The 20,696-nt window shown below is 43.1% G+C and overlaps 1 protein-coding gene across 1 annotated transcript in view; it reads right to left on the bottom strand.

The window, feature by feature from the left end:
• The window catches only part of LOC143767798 (sialic acid-binding Ig-like lectin 13), a 101,050-nt gene that overhangs the window by 29,206 nt on the left and 51,148 nt on the right, over positions 1-20,696 (bottom strand). Inside the window, exons 4-5 of the mRNA XM_077256318.1 lie at positions 9,072-9,365; positions 2,296-2,325 (exon numbers count right to left, since the gene is read on the bottom strand). Coding sequence (XP_077112433.1) covers positions 2,296-2,325; positions 9,072-9,365 — 324 coding nt within the window. The remainder of the gene's footprint in view (positions 1-2,295; positions 2,326-9,071; positions 9,366-20,696) is intronic.

The following is a 20,696-nucleotide window of genomic DNA, read 5'->3' as shown; positions in this document are numbered from 1 at the left end:
GGCTCCTCCGGCATCTCCTTAGCCCTGGAGGCCCCGCCGCAACTCCATCGGTGCAATGTGGTGGCCTCCGGGAAAATGGCCGCTGCTCAGATTCAGATCTCGTGTCCCGAGATTTCGGGACGAGATCTGAATCTGAGCAGCGGCCATTTTCCCGGAGGCCACCGCATCGCACCTATTGAGCTGCCTCCGGGAAAATGGCCGCTGCATTGCACTCATGGAGTTGCGGCGGGGCCTCCAGGGCTAAGGAGATGCCGGAGGAGCCCCAACTGGATAAAGATATGCCGCCGCCACCGCCACCGCACAGCACAGAGGCCCCACACAGAAGAGGAGCCGCCGCACCAGAGCACAGCAGCCGCCGCACCAGAGCACAGCAGCCGCCGCACCAGAGCACAGCAGCCGCCGCCGCCACTCCCAGCACTGAGACCCCCACGCTGCACCGCTACGATAAGGTAATGGGGGATACTCACTTTCCTGTGAGACGCCCCCTCGTCATCAGGATCACTCCCCCCCCCCCCCAAAAGGCACATATTCACCGGCCCTATAAGACGACATAGGGTGTATAAGAAGACCCCCGACTTTTAAGAAGATTTTATATTTTAACTGGTAAAGTTGGGGGGTCGTCTTATACGCCCAGTCGTCTTATACGCCGGAAAATACGGTAACCTACTGATGTCTCAATTAATTTTACTTTTATTGGTATCTATTTTTACTTTTGACATTTACCGGTAGCTGCTGCATTTCCCACCCTAGGCTTATACTCGAGTCATTAAGTTTTCCCAGTTTTTTGTGGCAAAATTAGGGGGGTCGGCTTATACTCGGGTCGGCTTATACTCGAGTATATACGGTATATAATAATCACAATGTGATGACAGCAAGAATACCCCTTGTGACAAAGTCACTGGTGAAGTGCTGGAAGGGAGATATGTTTCACTACACTTAATGGTGTCAGTGTGGACATCCATAGAGCGTGTGGGATGACGTCCACCTTATCTCCACCCCAGGGTGTGGTCTGGGGCTTAAATAGCTGGATTCCAGAGGCAGTCTTGGTTCAGCAGTTGCAAAGGAAGGAAAAAAAGTTCCAGCACCAGGTTTCAGATGCGAGCTCCCATGAATTTTGACACCCAAATAATATCAGCTTTCCTACCTAAACTTGAAATACAAAAATTTTCCCTGAAGGAGACACCAGGGTTGCCAACCGTCCAGAAAGTCCAGAACAGTTTGTGAAAAGATTGTAAGATTAAACGTAAAAAAAACCTGATTTTGGGGTGGAAATGAAGAAGCTTTTACCAATAATAATAATAATAATTTAATTTATATAGCACCAACATATTCCGCAGAACTTTATATTATAGAGGAGACTTGTACATACAATAGACATTACAGCATAACAATAAACACAGATCAAAACAGATACCAAGAGGAGTGAGGTTCCTGCTTGCAATCTTACAAACTATGAGGAAAAGGGGAGACACGAGAGGTGGATGATAACAATTGCTTTTGTTGTTCGGTCCAATCATAAGAATCAAGTGTTCATGTAAGGCTACATGAACCGGTTATCATAATAATAATAATAATAATTTTATTTATATAGCGCCAACATATTCCGCAGCGCTTTACAAATTATAAATATCATAACTTCACTGAAGTAATGATAGTTTCACAGCTCATAGGGTTTGTAATGTCTTCATATAAAAAATATGGGCTGCAGACACATATTACCTGTAAGTCAAGTTGGCATCCCTGGTGGCACTACAGGGGAATTTTAGTAATACATAATGGTTTAAAGAGAACCTTTCACCAAAGTGGAATAAGACATTTTTTTCTTTTTATAACACTTCTCTGTTGCTGAGACATTAGTAATAAAAGTATTTAATACTCAAACAGTTACATTTTTAAAGTCTAAGTGGGCATTACCAGAGAGATTTCATTGGGGGTGTGTCCTTCCTCCTCTTTTTAATGCTGACCAATCATAAGCAAGCAGCAAAACACTGGAGAAAGAAGAACACGCCCCTATAATAGCTTAAAACAGGTTCGGTATGAGACATAAATTAACAAACAGTCTGCTTTCCTCACTGGAGAATGTTGATATGTGCTGGAGAACAGCAGACCTCAGTGAGATTAACAAACACACAAAATTTGGTGAAAAGTCGACTGTAAGTTGATTAATACATTAGCTCTCTGCCTAGAATACAGAGGAAAGCCGTACTAGGATGTCGGCTGTAGATTAAAATATCCCCCACACAAATTATTATTCATCTTGATATGAACACATATATTAGAGTAAAATGTTGTTACCTCTAGTGGTGATGATCACAATGGGTGGGTCTACAAGAGAAAAAATGAAAATAAGTTGAAAATGAAGAATATCACATTTTGCTTAACCAGTTGATATTTCCCACCCTTCTTAGCAGGAAACATTTAAGCAATATGGTTTAAGACATCAACATTTTTTTATTCATTTGCTTAGTCAAATATTTTCTTGTCTCTTTTTAGCATGTCACATTGTTTATATTGGGAGAAAATTGAAAAAAAAAAGTAAATGAGAGCCTATTTTTCACTTTTTTTTTAATGGAATTATTGAAAAGAAAATGACCAATTGATTAAATCAGGTTTTGCGGGTTTCTTTACATTATTTTCACTTTAAAAAAAATGTGCTCCGTTTTTTTTTCTAAATCTGCTCACTGGCGCTATTTTAGACACACAATAAACTGCATTCATGCTTCACCTTCATGTGTGATCGCACCTCTGAACTTTGGTCACCAAATCCTGTACTTTTAGGAAGCGGGTTTAACAAGGCTCCTTTTTAGCAGAGGCGGGATTATAATGACTGATGATAATAATAATCATAATAATAATCTTTATTTATATAGCGCCAACATATTCCGCAGCGCTTTACAGTTTAACAGTTTCAAACACCACAGTCATAAGTAACAACTTTAACAATACAATAATTAAAGCAAAATAAGACGACCCTGCTCGTGAGAGCTTACAATCTACAATGAGTTGGGGAGATACAAAGTACAGGTGTATATTTACAATGATGTATTTACAATGATGGTCCAGCCATCTTCAGGGGGTGGGGGGTAGATGGAGATCGTGAATGGGCTACACACACACAAACATAAAATGACTTTGATTAGGGAACGTGATAGGCCGCTCTGAACAAATGTGTTTTGAGGGACCGCCTAAAGCTATGCAAATTGTGGATGGTCCTAATATCTTGGGCTAGAGCATTCCAGAGGATTGGCGCAGAATGGGAGAAGTCTTGGAGTCGAGAGTGGGAGGTATGGATTAGTGCAGAGGTTAGTCGGAAGTCATTTGCAGCGCGCAGATGTCGGTTAGGCCGATAGACAGAAATGAGGGAGGAGATATAAGGGGGTGCAGCACTGTTTAGAGCTTTGTGGGTGAGAACAAGTACTTTGAATTGGATTCTATAATGAATGGGCAGCCAGTGTAACGACTGGCGAAGAGTAGACGCGTCCAAGTAATGATTAGCCAGATGGACGACTCTGGCTGCCGCATTAAGGATGGACTGGAGAGGGGAAAGTCGAGTGAGGGGGAGTGTTGTGAATTCTGTTCTCGAGCTCCCTCCTGTGGTTATTAATGGTACTTCGGCGAGTTCTGTTCATGGACTCCCTCTGGTGGCTGTGAGTGGAGCTGCTGGTTCTGAGATTCATTCTCCAGCTGATCTCATTGAGGCCTTGGCTGGCTGCTCTATTTAAATCCACTCAGATCGTTACTTGATGCCAGCTGTCAATGTCCTAGTACTGGTTCAGTTTTCTTGGATCTTTCATATGACCTGTCTATTTCAGCAAAAGCTAAGTCCTTGCTAGCTTATTTGTTACCACTGTGTTTTTGTCCAGCTTTCTATTATGAGTTTATCGTGTTAGCTGGAAGCTCTGGGATGCAGAGTGGCACCACCGTGCCGTGAGTCGGTGCGGTGGTTTCTTTTGCACACTCTGCGTGGTTTTTTGTTAGTTTTTTATGCTGACCGCAAAGATACCTTTTCTATCCTCAGTCTGTTTAGTTAAGTCTGGCCTCCTATGCTGAAACCTGTTTCATTCCTGTGTTTGTGACTTCCATCTTAACTCACAGTCAATATATGTGGGGGCTGCCTATTTCTTTGGGGAATTTCTCTGAGGCAAGCTAGGCTGTATTTTCTATCTTTAGGGGTAGTTAGCTCTTAGGCTGTGAAGAGGTGTCTAGGCAGAGTCAGGAACGCTCCACGGCTATTTCTAGTTGTTGTTGATAGGATTAGAGGCTGCGGTCAGCAGAGCTCCCACTTCCCAGAGCTCATCCTGTATTGCTAGTTTGCTCATCTGGTCATTTCTTGTGCTCCTAACCACCAGTTCGATCATAACAGGGGAGGCCAATTAATAGAGCGTTGCAATAATCCAGGCGGGAGTGGATCAAGGCGACAGTGAGGGTTTTCGTTGTTTCCATGGTGAGAAAAGGGCGGATTCTAGAGATGTTCTTTAGGTGTAAGCGGCACGAGCGGGCAAGAGATTGTATATGGGATGTGAAGGAGAGATCAGAGTCAAACATAACACTTAGACAGCGCGCCTGCTGCTGGGGTGTTATTATGGTGCCACCCACGGAGAGGGAAATGTCAGATTTAGGAAGGTTAGTAGATGGCGGGAGCAGAAGAAGTTCAGTTTTGGAGAGGTGGAGTTTCAGATAGAGAGAGGACATGATATTGGAGACTGCGGACAGATAGTCCGTGGTGTTCTGTAGTACAGCGGGGTAAGGTCAGGGGATGACGTGTATAGTTGTGTGTCATCGCCATAAAGATGGTACTGATAGCCAAATCTGCTGATGGTCTGTCCAATTGGGGCTGTGTAGAGGGAGAAGAGAAGGGAGCCAAGGACTGAGCCCTGAGTTACCCCGACAGTGAGAGGAAGAGGAGATGAAGTGGAGCCAGGGAACAGAACACTGAAGAAGCGGTCAGAAAGATAGGAGGAGAATTAGGAGAGAGCAGTGTCCTTAATGCCAAGTGACTGGAGCCTAGAGAGTAGGAGAGGATGGTCAACAGTGTCGAAAGCTGCAGAAAGGTCGAGAAGAATGAGAAGAGAGTGGTCACCGTTACATTTTGCTGTCAGAAGGTCATTGGTCACCTTGATGAGTGCAGTTTCTGTCGATTGTAGGGGGCGGAAACCAGACTGTGAAGGGTCTAGGAGGGAATGAGTGGAGAGGTAACAGGTAAGGCGGGAGTAGATCATGTGCTCCAAGAGTTTAGAGATAAAGGGGAGATTGGAGTCCGGTCTGTAGTTATTTGTGCAGGACGAGTCAAGGGTGGGTTTCTTTAGTAATGGAGTAATGATAGAGTGTTTGAAGGAGGAGAGGAAAATGCCAGAGGAGAGGGAAAGATTAAAGATTGTAGTTAGGTGAGTTGTGACAACTGGAGAGACTGGAGGAGATGTGAGGAAATGGGGTCGGTAGTGCATGTAGTCAGACGAGAAGAAGAGAGGAGCTTGGAGACTACATCTTCTGTGATGGGATCGAATGTGGAGAGTGAGCCAGGGGAGATGAAGGGAGGGATGGGAGTCACTGCACTTGGTGTCTGGAAGCAGATTTCCTGATGGATATTATCTATTTTCTCTGTAAAGTGGGAGGCCAGGTCATCACCACAAATGTCTGTGATAGGTTGTGCTTTCTGCCTGAGGAGGGAGTGAAAGGTGTCAAAAAGTTTCTTGGGGTTGTTGGATAGTGAGGAGATCAGGGTGGTGAAGTAGGCCTGTTTGGCGAGGTGAAGGGCAGAGTTATAGGTTTTTAACATAAATTTGAAGTGTATGAAGTCTTCTGGTGTGCAAATGTTCCTCCATAAGCGTTCAGCACACCTAGAGCATCGCTGGAGAAATCGGGTTTGCGATGTGAGCCAGGGCTGTTTTACTCTGTGTTTGGAGGTTCTGAGGGTGAGGGGAACTACTTGGTCCAGGGTGATTCTAAGAGTGTCATTGAAGTGATGTACAGCCAGATCAGGACAGGAAAAATTGGACATTGGGGACAATGATGAGTGTAGGGAGTCTGAAAGTGTGTGAGGGTTAATAGCATGTAGATTTCTGAATGTGTGATAGGTAGGAGAGTGCTGGGGTGGGCGAGGAATTGTGAGTGTGAAGGAGAGAATGTTGTGGTCAGAAAGGGAAACGGTGAGTTATCTAGGTAGGAGATTGAACAGAGCCGCACAAAGACCAGGTCAAGGGTGTTACCGTCTTAGTGTGTTTCAGAGGTTGAGAGCTGTGAGAGGCCTAGAGAAGTGGTTAGTGATAGAAGCTGGGATGCAGATGTGGAAGTGAGGCTGTTAATGGGGATGTTGAAGTCTCCCAGGATAAGGGTTGGTAGTTCTGAGGACATGAAGTGCTGCAGCCAGGCCGAGAAATGGTCCAGGAAGTGGGTGGGTGAGCCTGGGGGCCGGTATATGATCGCTACTCTGAGGGAGAGGGGACGAAAGAGCCTGATGGTGTGGATCTCAAAAGAAGAGAATGAGAGTGATGGAGCTGGGGGGATGACCTGGAAGGTGCATAGTGGGGACAGAAGTATGAAGACTCCACCACCATGTCTGTAGGTGGGTCTCGGGGAATGTGAGAATTGTAAGCCACCATGGGAAATGGCAGCAGGAGAGACGGTGTCAGAATCCTGAATCCAGGTTTCCGTGAGGGTCAACAGATTAAGAGAGTTTTTCAGAAAGTAATTCTGTAGGAAAGGAAGCTTGTTACATAAAGACCTTGGATTCCAAAGGGCACATTTAAAAGAAGGAGATGAAGGAGTGCAACTAATATTAGTAAGATTATTAAGGTTTCGATGTGAGGTAGGGTAGGGTTTGAGGATGGGGGATGGTGGACCAGGGTTGGGGGAGATGTCCCTGAAATCAGTAGGAAGATAAAGAGCAAGTAGTTTTTGGAATTGTATGACTTTTTTTGTGCAGTGTGTTTGGGCAAGATGGGCTGAGGTTTTTCAAGAAGGTGAGAAGTGCATAGGAGCTGTACATGGGAGAGGGAAGGAGAGAGGAGATGATGTATATGAGTCATGATGGAGGGGGGATTGGGCTGTGAATGTGGATTGCAAGGGCACATAGGAGGGTAGGAATAAAGCACATGGATAGAAGGGTGAGCAAAGTGTGGGTTACCTGCAGGTACAGACTGGGGCTGAAATTCAGCCCTGGCATTTGAAATCACACAAGCCCATGTTGTCCCTGTCCCTGAGCCCCAGATGGGATATACTGCTACTAATATTACCCTGGATGGAGGAAAGCAAGATTTACTACAAGACCAGTATTTCTAATGATACCTGTGGCCTGCTGGGGTACGAGATGGAGTCAGCAACTTAGTGCTCCAGCACAACTCTTAGCAGTATAGGTGTCTTGAGAGCATTGATTCTGCTAACAGTGTAGCAGACAAGGTAGCCCATGACCAGACAGGCCCTTCTGGCATTTGCCAGAATTGCCAGATAGCCAGTCCGGCCCTGGTTACCTGACTCCTGCCCTGACTAACTGCCATGGAGTAACTGCTGTATCACAATGCTTAGCTTTGTGATGCTTTGCTTCTGGGATGCTTGCGTGCACCACCACATGCGTGCACCCCTAAGGTTGTTTCTAAATTTAACACCTCTATAAACAGCTGATAACACAGGATCCACCAATCAAATTGGGTGATGTCACTGCTCACCTCCTCCTCCTGTACAATTACTAATAACACCTCTATATTCAGCAGATAACACAGGATCCACCATTCACAATGGATGATGTCACAGCTCACCTCCTCCTGCACAATGTTCAATAACACCTCTATATACAGTAGATAACACAGGATCCACCATTCACAACAGGTGACGTCACAGCTCACCTCCTCCTCCTCCTGTACGATGACTGATAACACCTCTATATACAGTAGATTACACAGGATCCACAATTCACAATATGTGATATCACAGATCACCTCCTCCTCTTGTACAATGACTGATAACACCTCTATATACAGTAGATTACATAGGATCCACCATTCACAATAGGTGATTTCACAGCTCACCTCCTCCTCCTGTACAACGACTGATAACACCTCTATATACAGTAGATTACACAGGATCCACCATTCACAATGGATGATGTAACAGCTCACTCCCTCCTCCTCCTGTGCAATGACTGATAACACCTCTATATACAGTAGATAACACAGGATCCATCATTCACAATAGATGATGTCACAGCTCACCTCCTCCTCCTTCTGTACAATGACTGATAATAACACCTCTATATACAGTAGATAACACAGGATCCACCATTCACAATAGGTGATGTCACAGCTCACCTCCTCCTCCTGTACAATGACTGATAACACCTCTATATACAGTAGATAACACAGGATCCACCATTCACAATAGGCGATGTCACAGATCACCTCCTCCTCCTGTACAATGACTGAAAACACCTCTATATACAGTAGATAACACAGGATCCACCATTCACAATAGGTGATGTCACAGCTCACCTCCTCCTCCTGTACAATGACTGATAACACCTCTATATACAGTAGATAACACAGGATCCACCATTCACAATAGGTGATGTCAAAGCTCACCTCCTCCTCCTGTACAATGACTGATAACACCTCTATATACAGTAGATAACACAGGATCCATCATTCACAATAGGTGATGTCACAGCTCAGCTCCTCCCTCTTTGTTATATTTATCTTTGCATATGCTCATTAGATGCTTCAATACAAATGAAGGGGTCTGCGTCCATCTATTGCCGCTAATGTGCACATGTATTTCCTGAAAAGAAAGTATGAGTCTAAAATAGAATCAGTCTCCAATGTGAAAACTGCAAGATTCCTAATTTTTTATACAGATTGCAATGTAAAAAAAAATTGGACATTTAAAAAAAAAAATGGAATTATCTTAAAAAAATATTAAGCTGTTCGGTCATTTTCTGATGGCACATTGCCTTTAACAACACAACTAAAGTACATTTGGAAATGTGTTTCCCTTTTCACTATACATGGGATTGAGGCTTTTTATTAGAGTAAGTTTACTTTAAGAATGATGACACTGGAGTAAAACCTTGTACAGAGACTTACACATGACATTTAGTGTGATGGTCTGTTCTGTGACTGCTTTGTTAGAGAGGAAGGCGACCTTACACCCCAGTGATTTCCCATTGTCGATCCTTGCAGGTGTGAAGTTGAAGTTAGAGAAGTAAATGCTGGTGCGATTTGAGTAAGAATTGCTATAATTCGATGATACTCCATGTTGTCCATTCCATGTGAAGTCAGGAGCCGTCCCAGCGCAGACACCAGGACTTTTACAGGTGACAGTGGCTTCTTTACCGGCCTCCAACGTCCCCACAGAGATCTCAGGTTTATCTGTCAAGTCTAAAAAGAATTGGAGAAAAGGTGTTAAGTCATTGGAATTTGCCAATAAATAAAGTTGTAGCAGTGCCTCACTAGTAATGTGTCTAAGGGACAAAAAATGCCGCTGCTGCTACCGGACTGTACTGGTTATTTGTACTGTCACCACCTCCACAACTACTGCACTGGCGCTAAAACTCCTTGGGCCTCATTCACACATTAGTTATTTTTTCATAAAAGAAAATTAGTCTCAGTTTCATAAGTGTTTTTGATCAGAATTTGGCCCGAGTTTCATCACTTTTTCACTTAACTCAGCAACACTACTACTACTTTAGTGGTACTAATGGTTCTCGCCGGACTGACAACCGCCATCTCTACAGAAAGCAGCACTACAGAAAGTCATTAAAATACAAAAATGTGGAGCTTATCAACCACCAAAATTGGAGAAAAACAAGAAAAAGAGACTATGCATATAGGGTGCACTCCCAAAATACAGTTAAATTCCAAAAATACAAAATTTTTATTGGGGAAGACAGAAAACACAAATAAAAACATATATTAAAATACAACCAACACACCACTGGTCCTATAGTGAGTCAATATATAGAGACAGCTTAAGGTACAATAGTATATCATAAATCACGCCACCAACACACTACTGGTACTATCATGAATAAATATATAAAAGGACGATCTAAGATACAATGATGTATCACAAATAGCACCATACATATGGACAGTGGCTTATGTGCACAATGGCTTAAGTACACAGAGCCAGGTAGCAGGTGCACTCTGGGCGTCCCCAGAGTACCATATAATGCAAAAGTGCCCCTATATCAGTAAAGGGGCTGATGCTGGCTAGGGGGCCCCGAGAAGCCTACTAACTTGCAGCAAAAGAAATAAGCATAAATCCCCCCAAAAAGATGGAGTTTTATACCAAAGACAGCTCCTATAGAAAGGCAAAGCTACCACTACGGCAGAAAGATAAGCCTATTTGAGTAATATAGAGAGCGTTTAAGGTTCACCTGCCAACATATGCCATCACAGTGGAAGGAAAAAGGGCAGACCTATATGTATTTTCTCTTTTTCTTGTTTTTCTCCAATATATGTTGTTGCCATGCACTGCGTTGCACCCCTCACTATACTTACCCTATAGGTCGTGATTGGCCACTTGCCCATTGGTAGTGTGTTATGGACCTGGTGGTTAGGAGCACCCGGAATGACCTGATGGTTAAAACGGAAACCTGAGACAAGCTCTGAGGAGGTGGTAACTCTACTGACCGCAATCCCTAATCCTATCGCCAACACTAGAAATAGCCGTGGAGCGTACCTAACTCTCCCTAGACGCCTCTACACAGCCTAAGAGCTAACTACCCCTAAAGATAGAAACAGGAGCCTACCTTGCCTCAGATAAATTCCCCAAAGGAAAGACAGCCCCCACAAATATTGACTGTGAGTTAAGAGGGAAGTGACAAACACAGGAATGAAAACAAATTTTAGCAAAGGAGGCCGAATCTTCTCTAGATAGACAGAAGATAGGAAATGGAACTGTGCGGTCAGTATTAAAAACTACAAAAAACCACACAGAGTGTGCAAAAAGACCTCCACACCGACTCACGGTGTGGAGGTGCCACTCTGCACCCCAGAGCTTCCAGCTAGCAAGGAAATATCATATTAGCAAGCTGGACTAGAAACATAGCATGTACTGAGAAATATACTCAAAAACAAATGGACAATAAATTAACTAGCAGGGATTTAGCTTCTGCTGGAGTAGACAGGTCATCAGAGAAATCCAAGAGAGATCTGAACCAGTACTGAGACATTGACAGCTGGCATGAACTAACGACCAGAGCAGAGTTAAATAGGGAAGCCAGCAGAAACAATAAATGAGGGCAGCTGAGAAAGCCAACCTCAAAGATCAGCAGTTCCACTCAAAGCCACCAGAGGGTGTCCAAGGACAGAACTCACCAAAGTACCATTCACGACCACAGGAGGGAGCCCGAGAACGGAATTCACAACAAAAACGGAATTCACAACAGTACCCCCCCTTGAGGAGGGGTCACCGAACCCTCACCAGAGCCCTCAGGCCGATCAGGACGAGCCAAATGAAAGGCACGAACCAAATCGGCAGCATGGACATCGGAGGCAACAACCCAGGAATTATCCTCCTGACCATAACCCTTCCATTTAACCAGGTACTGAAGCTTCCGTCTCGAGACACGAGAATCCAAAATCTTCTCCACCACATACTCCAACTCCCCCTCAACCAACACCGGAGCAGGAGGATCAACGGAAGGAACCATAGGTGCCACATATCTCCGCAACAAAGACCTATGGAACACATTATGGATGGCAAAAGAAGCTGGAAGGGCCAAACGAAACGACACAGGATTGATAATTTCAGAAATCTTATAAGGACCAATAAAACGAGGCTTGAACTTAGGAGAAGAAACCTTCATAGGAACATGACGAGAAGATAACCAGACCAAATCCCCAACACGAAGTCGGGGACCAACACAACGACGGCGGTTAGCAAAACGTTGCGCCTTCTCCTGAGACAACGTTAAATTGTCCACCACATGAGTCCAAATGTGCTGCAACCTGTCCACCACAGAATCCACACCAGGACAGTCAGAAGGCTCAACCTGCCCTGAAGAAAAACGAGGATGAAAACCAGAATTACAAAAAAAAGGCGAAACCAAAGTAGCCGAACTAGCCCGATTATTAAGGGCGAACTCGGCCAATGGCAAGAAGGTCACCCAATCATCCTGATCAGCGGAAACAAAGCATCTCAGATAGGTTTCCAAAGTCTGATTGGTTCGTTCGGTTTGGCCATTTGTCTGAGGATGGAACGCTGAAGAAAAAGACAAATCAATGCCCATCTTAGCACAAAAGGACCGCCAAAACCTAGAAACAAACTGGGAACCTCTGTCAGACACAATGTTCTCCGGAATGCCATGCAAATGAACCAGATGCTGAAAAAATAATGGAACCAAATCAGAGGAGGAGGGCAATTTAGGCAAGGGTACTAAATGGACCATCTTAGAAAACCGATCACAAACGACCCAGATGACAGACATCCTCTGAGAGTCAGGAAGATCAGAAATAAAATCCATGGAAATATGCGTCCAGAGCCTCTTCGGGACAGGCAAAGGCAAAAGCAACCCACTGGCATGAGAACAGCAAGGCTTGGCCCGAGCACAAGTCCCACAGGACTGCACAAAAGCACGAACATCTCGTGACAAGGAAGGCCACCAAAAGGACCTAGCAACCAAATCTCTGGTACCAAAAATCCCAGGATGACCAGCCAACACTGAACAATGAACCTCCGAAATAACTTTACTAGTCCATCTATCAGGGACAAACAATTTCTCCACTGGACAGTGGTCAGGTCTATCAGCCTGAAACTCCTGCAGCACCCGCCGCAAATCAGGGGAGATGGCAGACAAAATCACCCCCTCCTTGAGAATACCAGTCGGCTCAAGGACTCCTGGAGAATCAGGCAAAAAACTCCTAGAAAGAGCATCAGCCTTCACATTCTTAGATCCCGGAAGGTACGAGACCACAAAATCAAAACGGGAGAAAAACAGCGACCAACGAGCCTGTCTAGGATTCAACCGCTTGGCAGACTTGAGGTAAGTCAGATTCTTGTGATCAGTCAAGACCACCACGCGATGTTTGGCTCCCTCAAGCCAATGTCGCCACTCCTCGAATGCCCACTTCATAGCCAACAACTCCTGATTGCCGACATCATAATTATGCTCAGCAGGCGAAAACTTTCTAGAAAAGAAAGCACATGGTTTCATCAAAGAGCCATCAGAACTTCTCTGAGACAAAACAGCCCCTGCCCCAATGTCAGAAGCATCAACCTCGACCTGAAAAGGGAGCGAAACATCTGGCTGACACAACACAGGGACCGAAGTAAAACGACGTTTAAGCTCCTGAAAAGCCTCAATGGCCGCAGGGGACCAACTCACCACATCAGCGCCTTTCTTCGTCAAATCAGTCAAAGGCTTAACCACACTGGAAAAATTAGCGATGAAGCGACGGTAAAAATTAGCAAAGCCCAGAAACTTCTGAAGACTCTTCACAGATGTAGGTTGAGTCCAATCATATATAGCCTGAACTTTAACAGGGTCCATCTCGATAGTAGAAGGGGAAAAAATGAAGCCCAAAAAGGAAACCTTCTGAACTCCAAAGAGGCATTTAGACCCCTTCACAAACAACGCATTAGCACGCAGGACCTGGAATACCATCCTGACCTGCTTCACATGAGACTCCCAGTCATCCGAAAAAACCAAAATGTCATCCAAATATACAATCATGAATTTATCCAGATACTTCCGGAAAATGTCATGCATAAAGGACTGAAACACAGATGGGGCATTAGAAAGCCCGAATGGCATCACCAGGTACTCAAAATGGCCCTCCGGCGTATTACATGCTGTTTTCCATTCATCGCCCTGTTTAATACGCACAAGGTTATACGCCCCTCGAAGGTCAATCTTGATAAACCAACTAGCCCCCTTAATCCGAGCAAACAAATCAGACAGCAGAGGCAAAGGTTACTGAAATTTGACCGTGATCTTATTGAGAAGGCGGTAATCTATACAGGGTCTCAGAGAGCCATCCTTCTTGGCCACAAAAAAGAACCCTGCTCCCAACGGCGACGAAGACGGGCGAATATGTCCCTTCTCCAAGGACTCCTTTACATAACTCCGCATAGCGGCATGTTCTGGCACAGACAAATTGAAAAGTCGGCCCTTAGGGAACTTAGTACCAGGAATCAAATTAATAGCGCAATCACAGTCCCTATGAGGCGGTAGGGCACTGGACTTGGGCTCATCAAATACATCCTGGTAATCCGACAAAAAACTCAGGGACTTCAGAAGGAGTGGAAGAAGAAATTGACATCAAAGGAACATCACTATGTATCCCTTGACAACCCCAACTAGACACAGACATTGATTTCCAATCCAGTACTGGATTATGAACCTGTAACCATGGAAAACCCAAAACGACAACATCATGCAAATTATTCAACACCAAAAAGCGAATATTTTCCTGATGTGCGGGAGCCATGTACATGGTCAGCTGAGTCCAGTACTGAGGTTTATTCTTGGCCAATGGCGTAGCATCAATCCCCCTTAAGGGAATAGGACTCTGCAAAGGCTCCAAGGAAAAACCACAGCGCCTGGCAAACTCCAAGTCCATTAAGTCCAGGGCAGAGCCCGAATCCACAAATGCCATAACAGAATAGGACGACAATGAGCAAATCAGAGTAATAGACAAGAGAACTTTAGGCTGTACAGTACTAATGGTGACAGACCTAGCGAACCTCTTAGTGCACTTAGGACAATCAGAAATAGCATGAGTGGGGTCACCACAGTAAAAACACAGCCCATTCTGACGTCTGTGTTCTTGCCGTTCAGCTCTGGTCAAAGTCCTATCACATTGCATAGGCTCAGGCCTCCGCTCAGAGGACACCGCCAAATGGTGCACCACTTTGCGCTCACGCAAACGCCGATCAATCTGAATGGCCAAAGACATTGATTCATTCAGACCAGCAGGCGTGGGGAACCCCACCATAACATCTTTAAGGACTTCAGAAATACCCTTTCTGAAAATTGCTGCCAGGGCATACTCATTCCATTGTGTAAGCACAGACCACTTTCTAAACTTCTGGCAATATACTTCTGCTTCATCCTGACCCTCACATAGAGCCAGCAAGGTCTTTTCTGCCTGATCCACTGAATTTGGTTCATCATAAAGCAATCCGAGCGCTTGAAAAAATGCATCTACATTAAGCAATGCAGGATTTCCTGGCTCAAGGGAGAATGCCCAGTCTTGCGGGTCGCCACGCAACAAAGAAATAATAATCTTTACTTGCTGAATGGGGTCACCAGAGGAGCGGGGTTTCAGAGCAAAAAACAGTCTGCAATTATTTTTGAAATTCAAAAATTTAGATCTATTCCCAGAAAATAAATCAGGAATTGGAATTCTAGGCTCTAACATCGGATTCTGAACTACATAATCTTGAATACTTTGTACCCTTGCAGTGAGTTGATCCACACAAGAGGACAAACCTTGAATATCCATATCTACACCTGAGTCCTGAACCACCCAGAGGTTAAGGGGAAAAGAAAGACAAAACAAGCTGCAAAGAAAAAAAAATTGACTCAGAACTTCTCTTATCCCTCTTTTGAGATGCATTAACACTTTGTGGGCCAGCTGTACTGTTATGGACCTGGTGGTTAGGAGCACCCGGAATGACCTGATGGTTAAAACGGAAACCTGAGACAAGCTCTGAGGAGGTGGTAACTCTACTGACCGCAATCCCTAATCCTATCGCCAACACTAGAAATAGCTGTGGAGCGTACCTAACTCTCCCTAGACGCCTCTACACAGCCTAAGAGCTAACTACCCCTAAAGATAGAAACAGGAGCCTACCTTGCCTCAGATAAATTCCCCAAAGGAAAGACAGCCCCCACAAATATTGACTGTGAGTTAAGAGGGAAGTGACAAACACAGGAATGAAAACAGATTTTAGCAAAGGAGGCCGAATCTTCTCTAGATAGACAGAAGATAGGAAAGGGAACTGTGCGGTCAGTATTAAAAACTACAAAAAACCACACAGAGTGTGCAAAAAGACCTCCACACCGACTCACGGTGTGGAGGTGCCACTCTGCACCCCAGAGCTTCCAGCTAGCAAGGAAATATCATATTAGCAAGCTGGACTAGAAACATAGCATGTACTGAGAAATATACTCAAAAACAAATGGACAATAAATTAACTAGCAGGGACTTAGCTTCTGCTGGAGTAGACAGGTCATCAGAGAAATCCAAGAGAGATCTGAACCAGTACTGAGACATTGACAGCTGGCATGAACTAACGACCAGAGCAGAGTTAAATAGGGAAGCCAGCAGAAACAATAAATGAGGGCAGCTGAGAAAGCCAACCTCAAAGATCAGCAGTTCCACTCAAAGCCACCAGAGGGTGTCCAAGGACAGAACTCACCAAAGTACCATTCACGACCACAGGAGGGAGCCCGAGAACGGAATTCACAACAAAAACGGAATTCACAACAGTAGTGCCCCCTAGCTCTCCCTTATCAACCACCAAAAAACGCATAATGATTAGCAGGCATAATTTTAATAAGAAAATAAATCATGACAATCAATCACATATATCATAGAACAGTTGTCAAAACAGAGCTATTTGAATGTGGCTACCGGTGCACCAGTAAAGATGGTGTCACATCACAGATGTAGGACACAGAAAAAAAAAATCATAAAGCCAAAGAACTCCTTTATAAGAATATACAGTATAAACATGTAAAGTGACAGTGCAGCATCATCATCTTGGCTCCTGAGGAAGCTGACGCGAAACGTGCGTAGGGGCGCGTGTCTACATCCACTGACATGGACACGAGTAAGAGCTAATGATGGGAATACTAGCTCCCCTACTGTGTAGGTCTTTCAATTGAGCGGTCATTGACCTTAAAAAACTTTGTGTTATTCCAACAACTTTACCTATTGGGTAGGTAAATACAGGGAGCTCGCCACCCCTTATATAAACTGCTTCCCTGTATTAGTATTATCACAGGACTCTATTAGTATTAATACTATTACAGCTCTATTGTTATAACTATATTATGACTACTTTGACTGCTAGTCCAGCAACTACTGCACTGCTGCTTATGCTTCTTCCATAACTACTGTACATAGTGCCCCCAATACTACACCCACTGAATATACTTATGACTACTACTATCCCTACCACTTTTACTACATGTACTTCACTACTATTAATACTAATAGCACTACTACCAGGAATACTATAGCTATTACTGCCAATACTATTACTCTTCTACTAGCGCTACCCCCGATACTACTACTATTACTACTCCTACCACTTTGTTCAGTTTTTACCACGACTACTGCTAGTACTACTATTACCTCCATTACTATTAGATTATGTTCTCACTATGAGTTTTTGGTGATTTTTTGATGTTGTACACTTTCAGTGTTCCAAGAAAGTGGATGAGATTTGTAATAATCTCGTGCTCAGTGTGCTTTTTATTCGCAGGTGTATACTGATGTGCGGTGCGTGTGTCAAATCCGCAACATGTGAAATTTCTCTAGCGGGTAAACTGAGTTTTATGTGCAGATTTTCCCCATAGACTTGCATTATATGAAGAAAAGCCGCAGATATCAATTTTCAGTGCGCTTCCGGTGATCCACATATGACTGTATCAATAAACTTTTGTCGATAAAAAAGCATGGTAAAAAAACGCAGTGAAAAAATGCAAGTAGCCTAATTTACCTAATACAATAAGAGGTAGACAGGCACATCTAATAACACAAAACGTTCGAGCTTTATTCCAAATACATATCTTTAAAAATCCATACAAGGATGATGTGATGCAGGACCCGCTGTTACACTTTTCTGGTGCCTACTGCGCCAGACTAAGGGCGCCTACTGACTAAGGCGCCAGAAACACATCAGGGCGGTTCCTGCACCACATCATCCTCGTATGGATTTTTGAAGATATGTATTTGGAATAAAGCTCGAAGGTTTTATATTATTAGATGTGCCTGTCCACTTCTTTTTTGCATTGGATATTTCTGCTCAGTCAGCAGCATTGTAATGGCAAAATAAAGACAAGTGTTTCCCAAAATGGAAGTACAATGGAAATGTTCTCTTCTCTTTACGAGCCAAGTTGATACTTTGCATCGCTGATGCAAATGGACCCCATTGATTATTCTGGGGTCAGTCGAGGTTCTATTTTGTGCCAGTTTTTAGAATAGAAGAAACAATTGGGCCTACAGAACTTCTCCTGTAGGTAACCATCATCATTTTCATTGTTCTGCTTCTATGATGAAACACAACAATGGAAATCCATAATGAGAAAGAAATAGAATGCGGCACTCACCCAGAAAAATGCTGTAAGACGTGAATTTATTGAAGACAAGTATTTAAATCCATGAGGACTGCAGGTGCATAAGGAGGGTGCGGTGTTGGAGTGAGGACGACGGCCGTTTCGCACGTATAGTGCTTCGACGGGTCCTGGTAGCAGATTACGGTACATCATTTCCTTTTTAAAGGATTTTAGACGCATAGACAAATAACATACAGATGTTAAAAAAGTGTCAAAATTAGTGAAATTAAATAAATAAGTAATCTATATACAGATATACAACTATAAAGGTTACAGTAATATGCAATATTCTTTACTTTACAAAAATCCATTATCAGAGACATATATTACAAGAAAAATCCATTATCAGAGACATATATTACAAGAAAACTGACATATCAAGCCTATCATTTAAGCCAATTGGCCCTTGAGCATTTGTGTTCAGTATCCATACGGCTTCTTTTCGTAGTAATATTTTATTTCGATCACCTCCCTGCACTGGATGTTTTATAATCTCTATACCGGCAAAATTAAGGAGATCAGGATTAGCATTATGCTTTTCTTTCATATGCTGAATTAATCTTAGACATCCTTTGCCTGTTGTAATCGAGTTATAGTGCTCTTTAAATCTCGTATTTAACGACCTGATTGTTTTACCGATATAAAAATATCGGCAGGGGCAAAACACAACGTATACCACGAATTTACTTTTACAAGAGACAAAATCATTCACATTATGTGAAATCGAACCAATTTGAATAGGGTTTTTTAATAAATGGAGGTGGCAAAACCTACAATTACCGCACCTGTAATTGCCGGCCGGCATATTACTGGTTAACCAGGTATTCCTCAGTACAGATATTCTATTATGTACTACAGCATTTTTCTGGGTGAGTGCCGCATTCTATTTCTTTCTCATTATGGATCGCATTGCTGTTATTTCATGCTGAGCACCGTATGCCCACAGCTGTAGTCATACCTGCTTTATCAATGGTCGTCCAGTCAGCCCTATGGCAGCAGAATCCGTATGGTTTTAGTGCCGTCTTTTTTGCTTTCTATATTTTTTTCACGTACCTGTTGTTTGGACAGAGCACAAGCCTGGATACGTATTAAAGTAGTGAACATTTAATGTTTTGCCACATATAAAGGACTGTTTTATTATGGATGAAAATATGGATCAGATAGAAAATGCAGGTTCGGACAAGCATGGAATTTTAGCAGGACGTGAGGGTGCGGTGGAGTTTTTTGCAGATTGCAACTTAAAGGATGAATTGCAAATTATTAGTACTAAAACTTTGGAAACAAAAATTCATACGCTTGCCGAAAAGGAGATGCGTTTATTTTGGACTATCAAGTCTTTGAAATCATACATAGAGTGTGATAGAGTTCCAAGAGGCTTACGTGTTTTCAAAGAAATCTCTCAATTTCAACACGATGTTTCTTTTCAAGAAGAATGGGAGAAAATCCATCTCCAATGTTCTCGTAGTTTGCTGCTTCTAGTAACAGCTCAAAATGAAAAAGAATATTCTCAATTATGTCAAGATTTAGAAAAAGCAAAACAAGAACTTTCATCACGAGTAACAGATAGTCAAAATAAAAGTTTTATTAATAAGTTAGAAAGAAAACTGACTCTGTTACAAATTGAGATTAAGCAGCAAAAGAAAGAAAAATTCTTACGAGACAAAACAGATTATGACATGGGGTTGGTTTTTAAATGGAATAAAAATAAAAGACAAACTACTTTCTACAAATATCGTAATCAAAAAGGAAATAAAAATTTTATAAAGAAAGAACAAGACGGCTGGATTACGGATTCAGAATCGAGTGCAGCAGAAGATTCAGGTGAATTTAATTCTGTTAATTCTGCTACTTCGCCGAAAGTCGGATGTGCCTCCCCTTTAGAAGGAAAATCAGACAAGGGAGAAGAAAGCGCAAAGATCAAGAGGAAACGCAAACAAGTATCCTGGAAGAAATAAATATAGAGAATGATTCAGTAAAAGACAACTTGCAAATATTAAATTTATCAAAAAGAACCTTAAATGCTGATCATATTTCGTTGCTATCCAAGGGTTTGAATTACTGCCTTCCAGAGTCGTTCGATCTCACAGGTTTTAAAATAGACCTATATAGAAGTGTGAGAAAGCTGCACCTTCAGAAACATTTCTATAAAGATAAGAAATTAACTTCTAATAGGGGTGTTTCACATCTTGACTGTGATAGATCGGAGTCTTTGGAGAATAATATAGGCTCTTTGGGGTTTATGGTATATTCGTCTCAAGAAAACGCAGAAAGAAATGAAGCGGCTTTATTGCTTAGTCTAAATGAGTTCGATATATCTCAGTGTGTTGATATTCCTAGTACTTTAATAACACAAACAAAACCGTTTAGAGGTGGTGTAAAGTCTAGTTTTGTTCCCCCAGGCTCTCCTGGCAAC

This window comes from Ranitomeya variabilis, chromosome 4 (genome assembly GCF_051348905.1).
Source record: "Ranitomeya variabilis isolate aRanVar5 chromosome 4, aRanVar5.hap1, whole genome shotgun sequence".
Classification (NCBI taxonomy): Eukaryota; Metazoa; Chordata; class Amphibia; order Anura; family Dendrobatidae; genus Ranitomeya; species Ranitomeya variabilis.
This window is presented reverse-complemented; position numbering and strand designations above follow the sequence as displayed.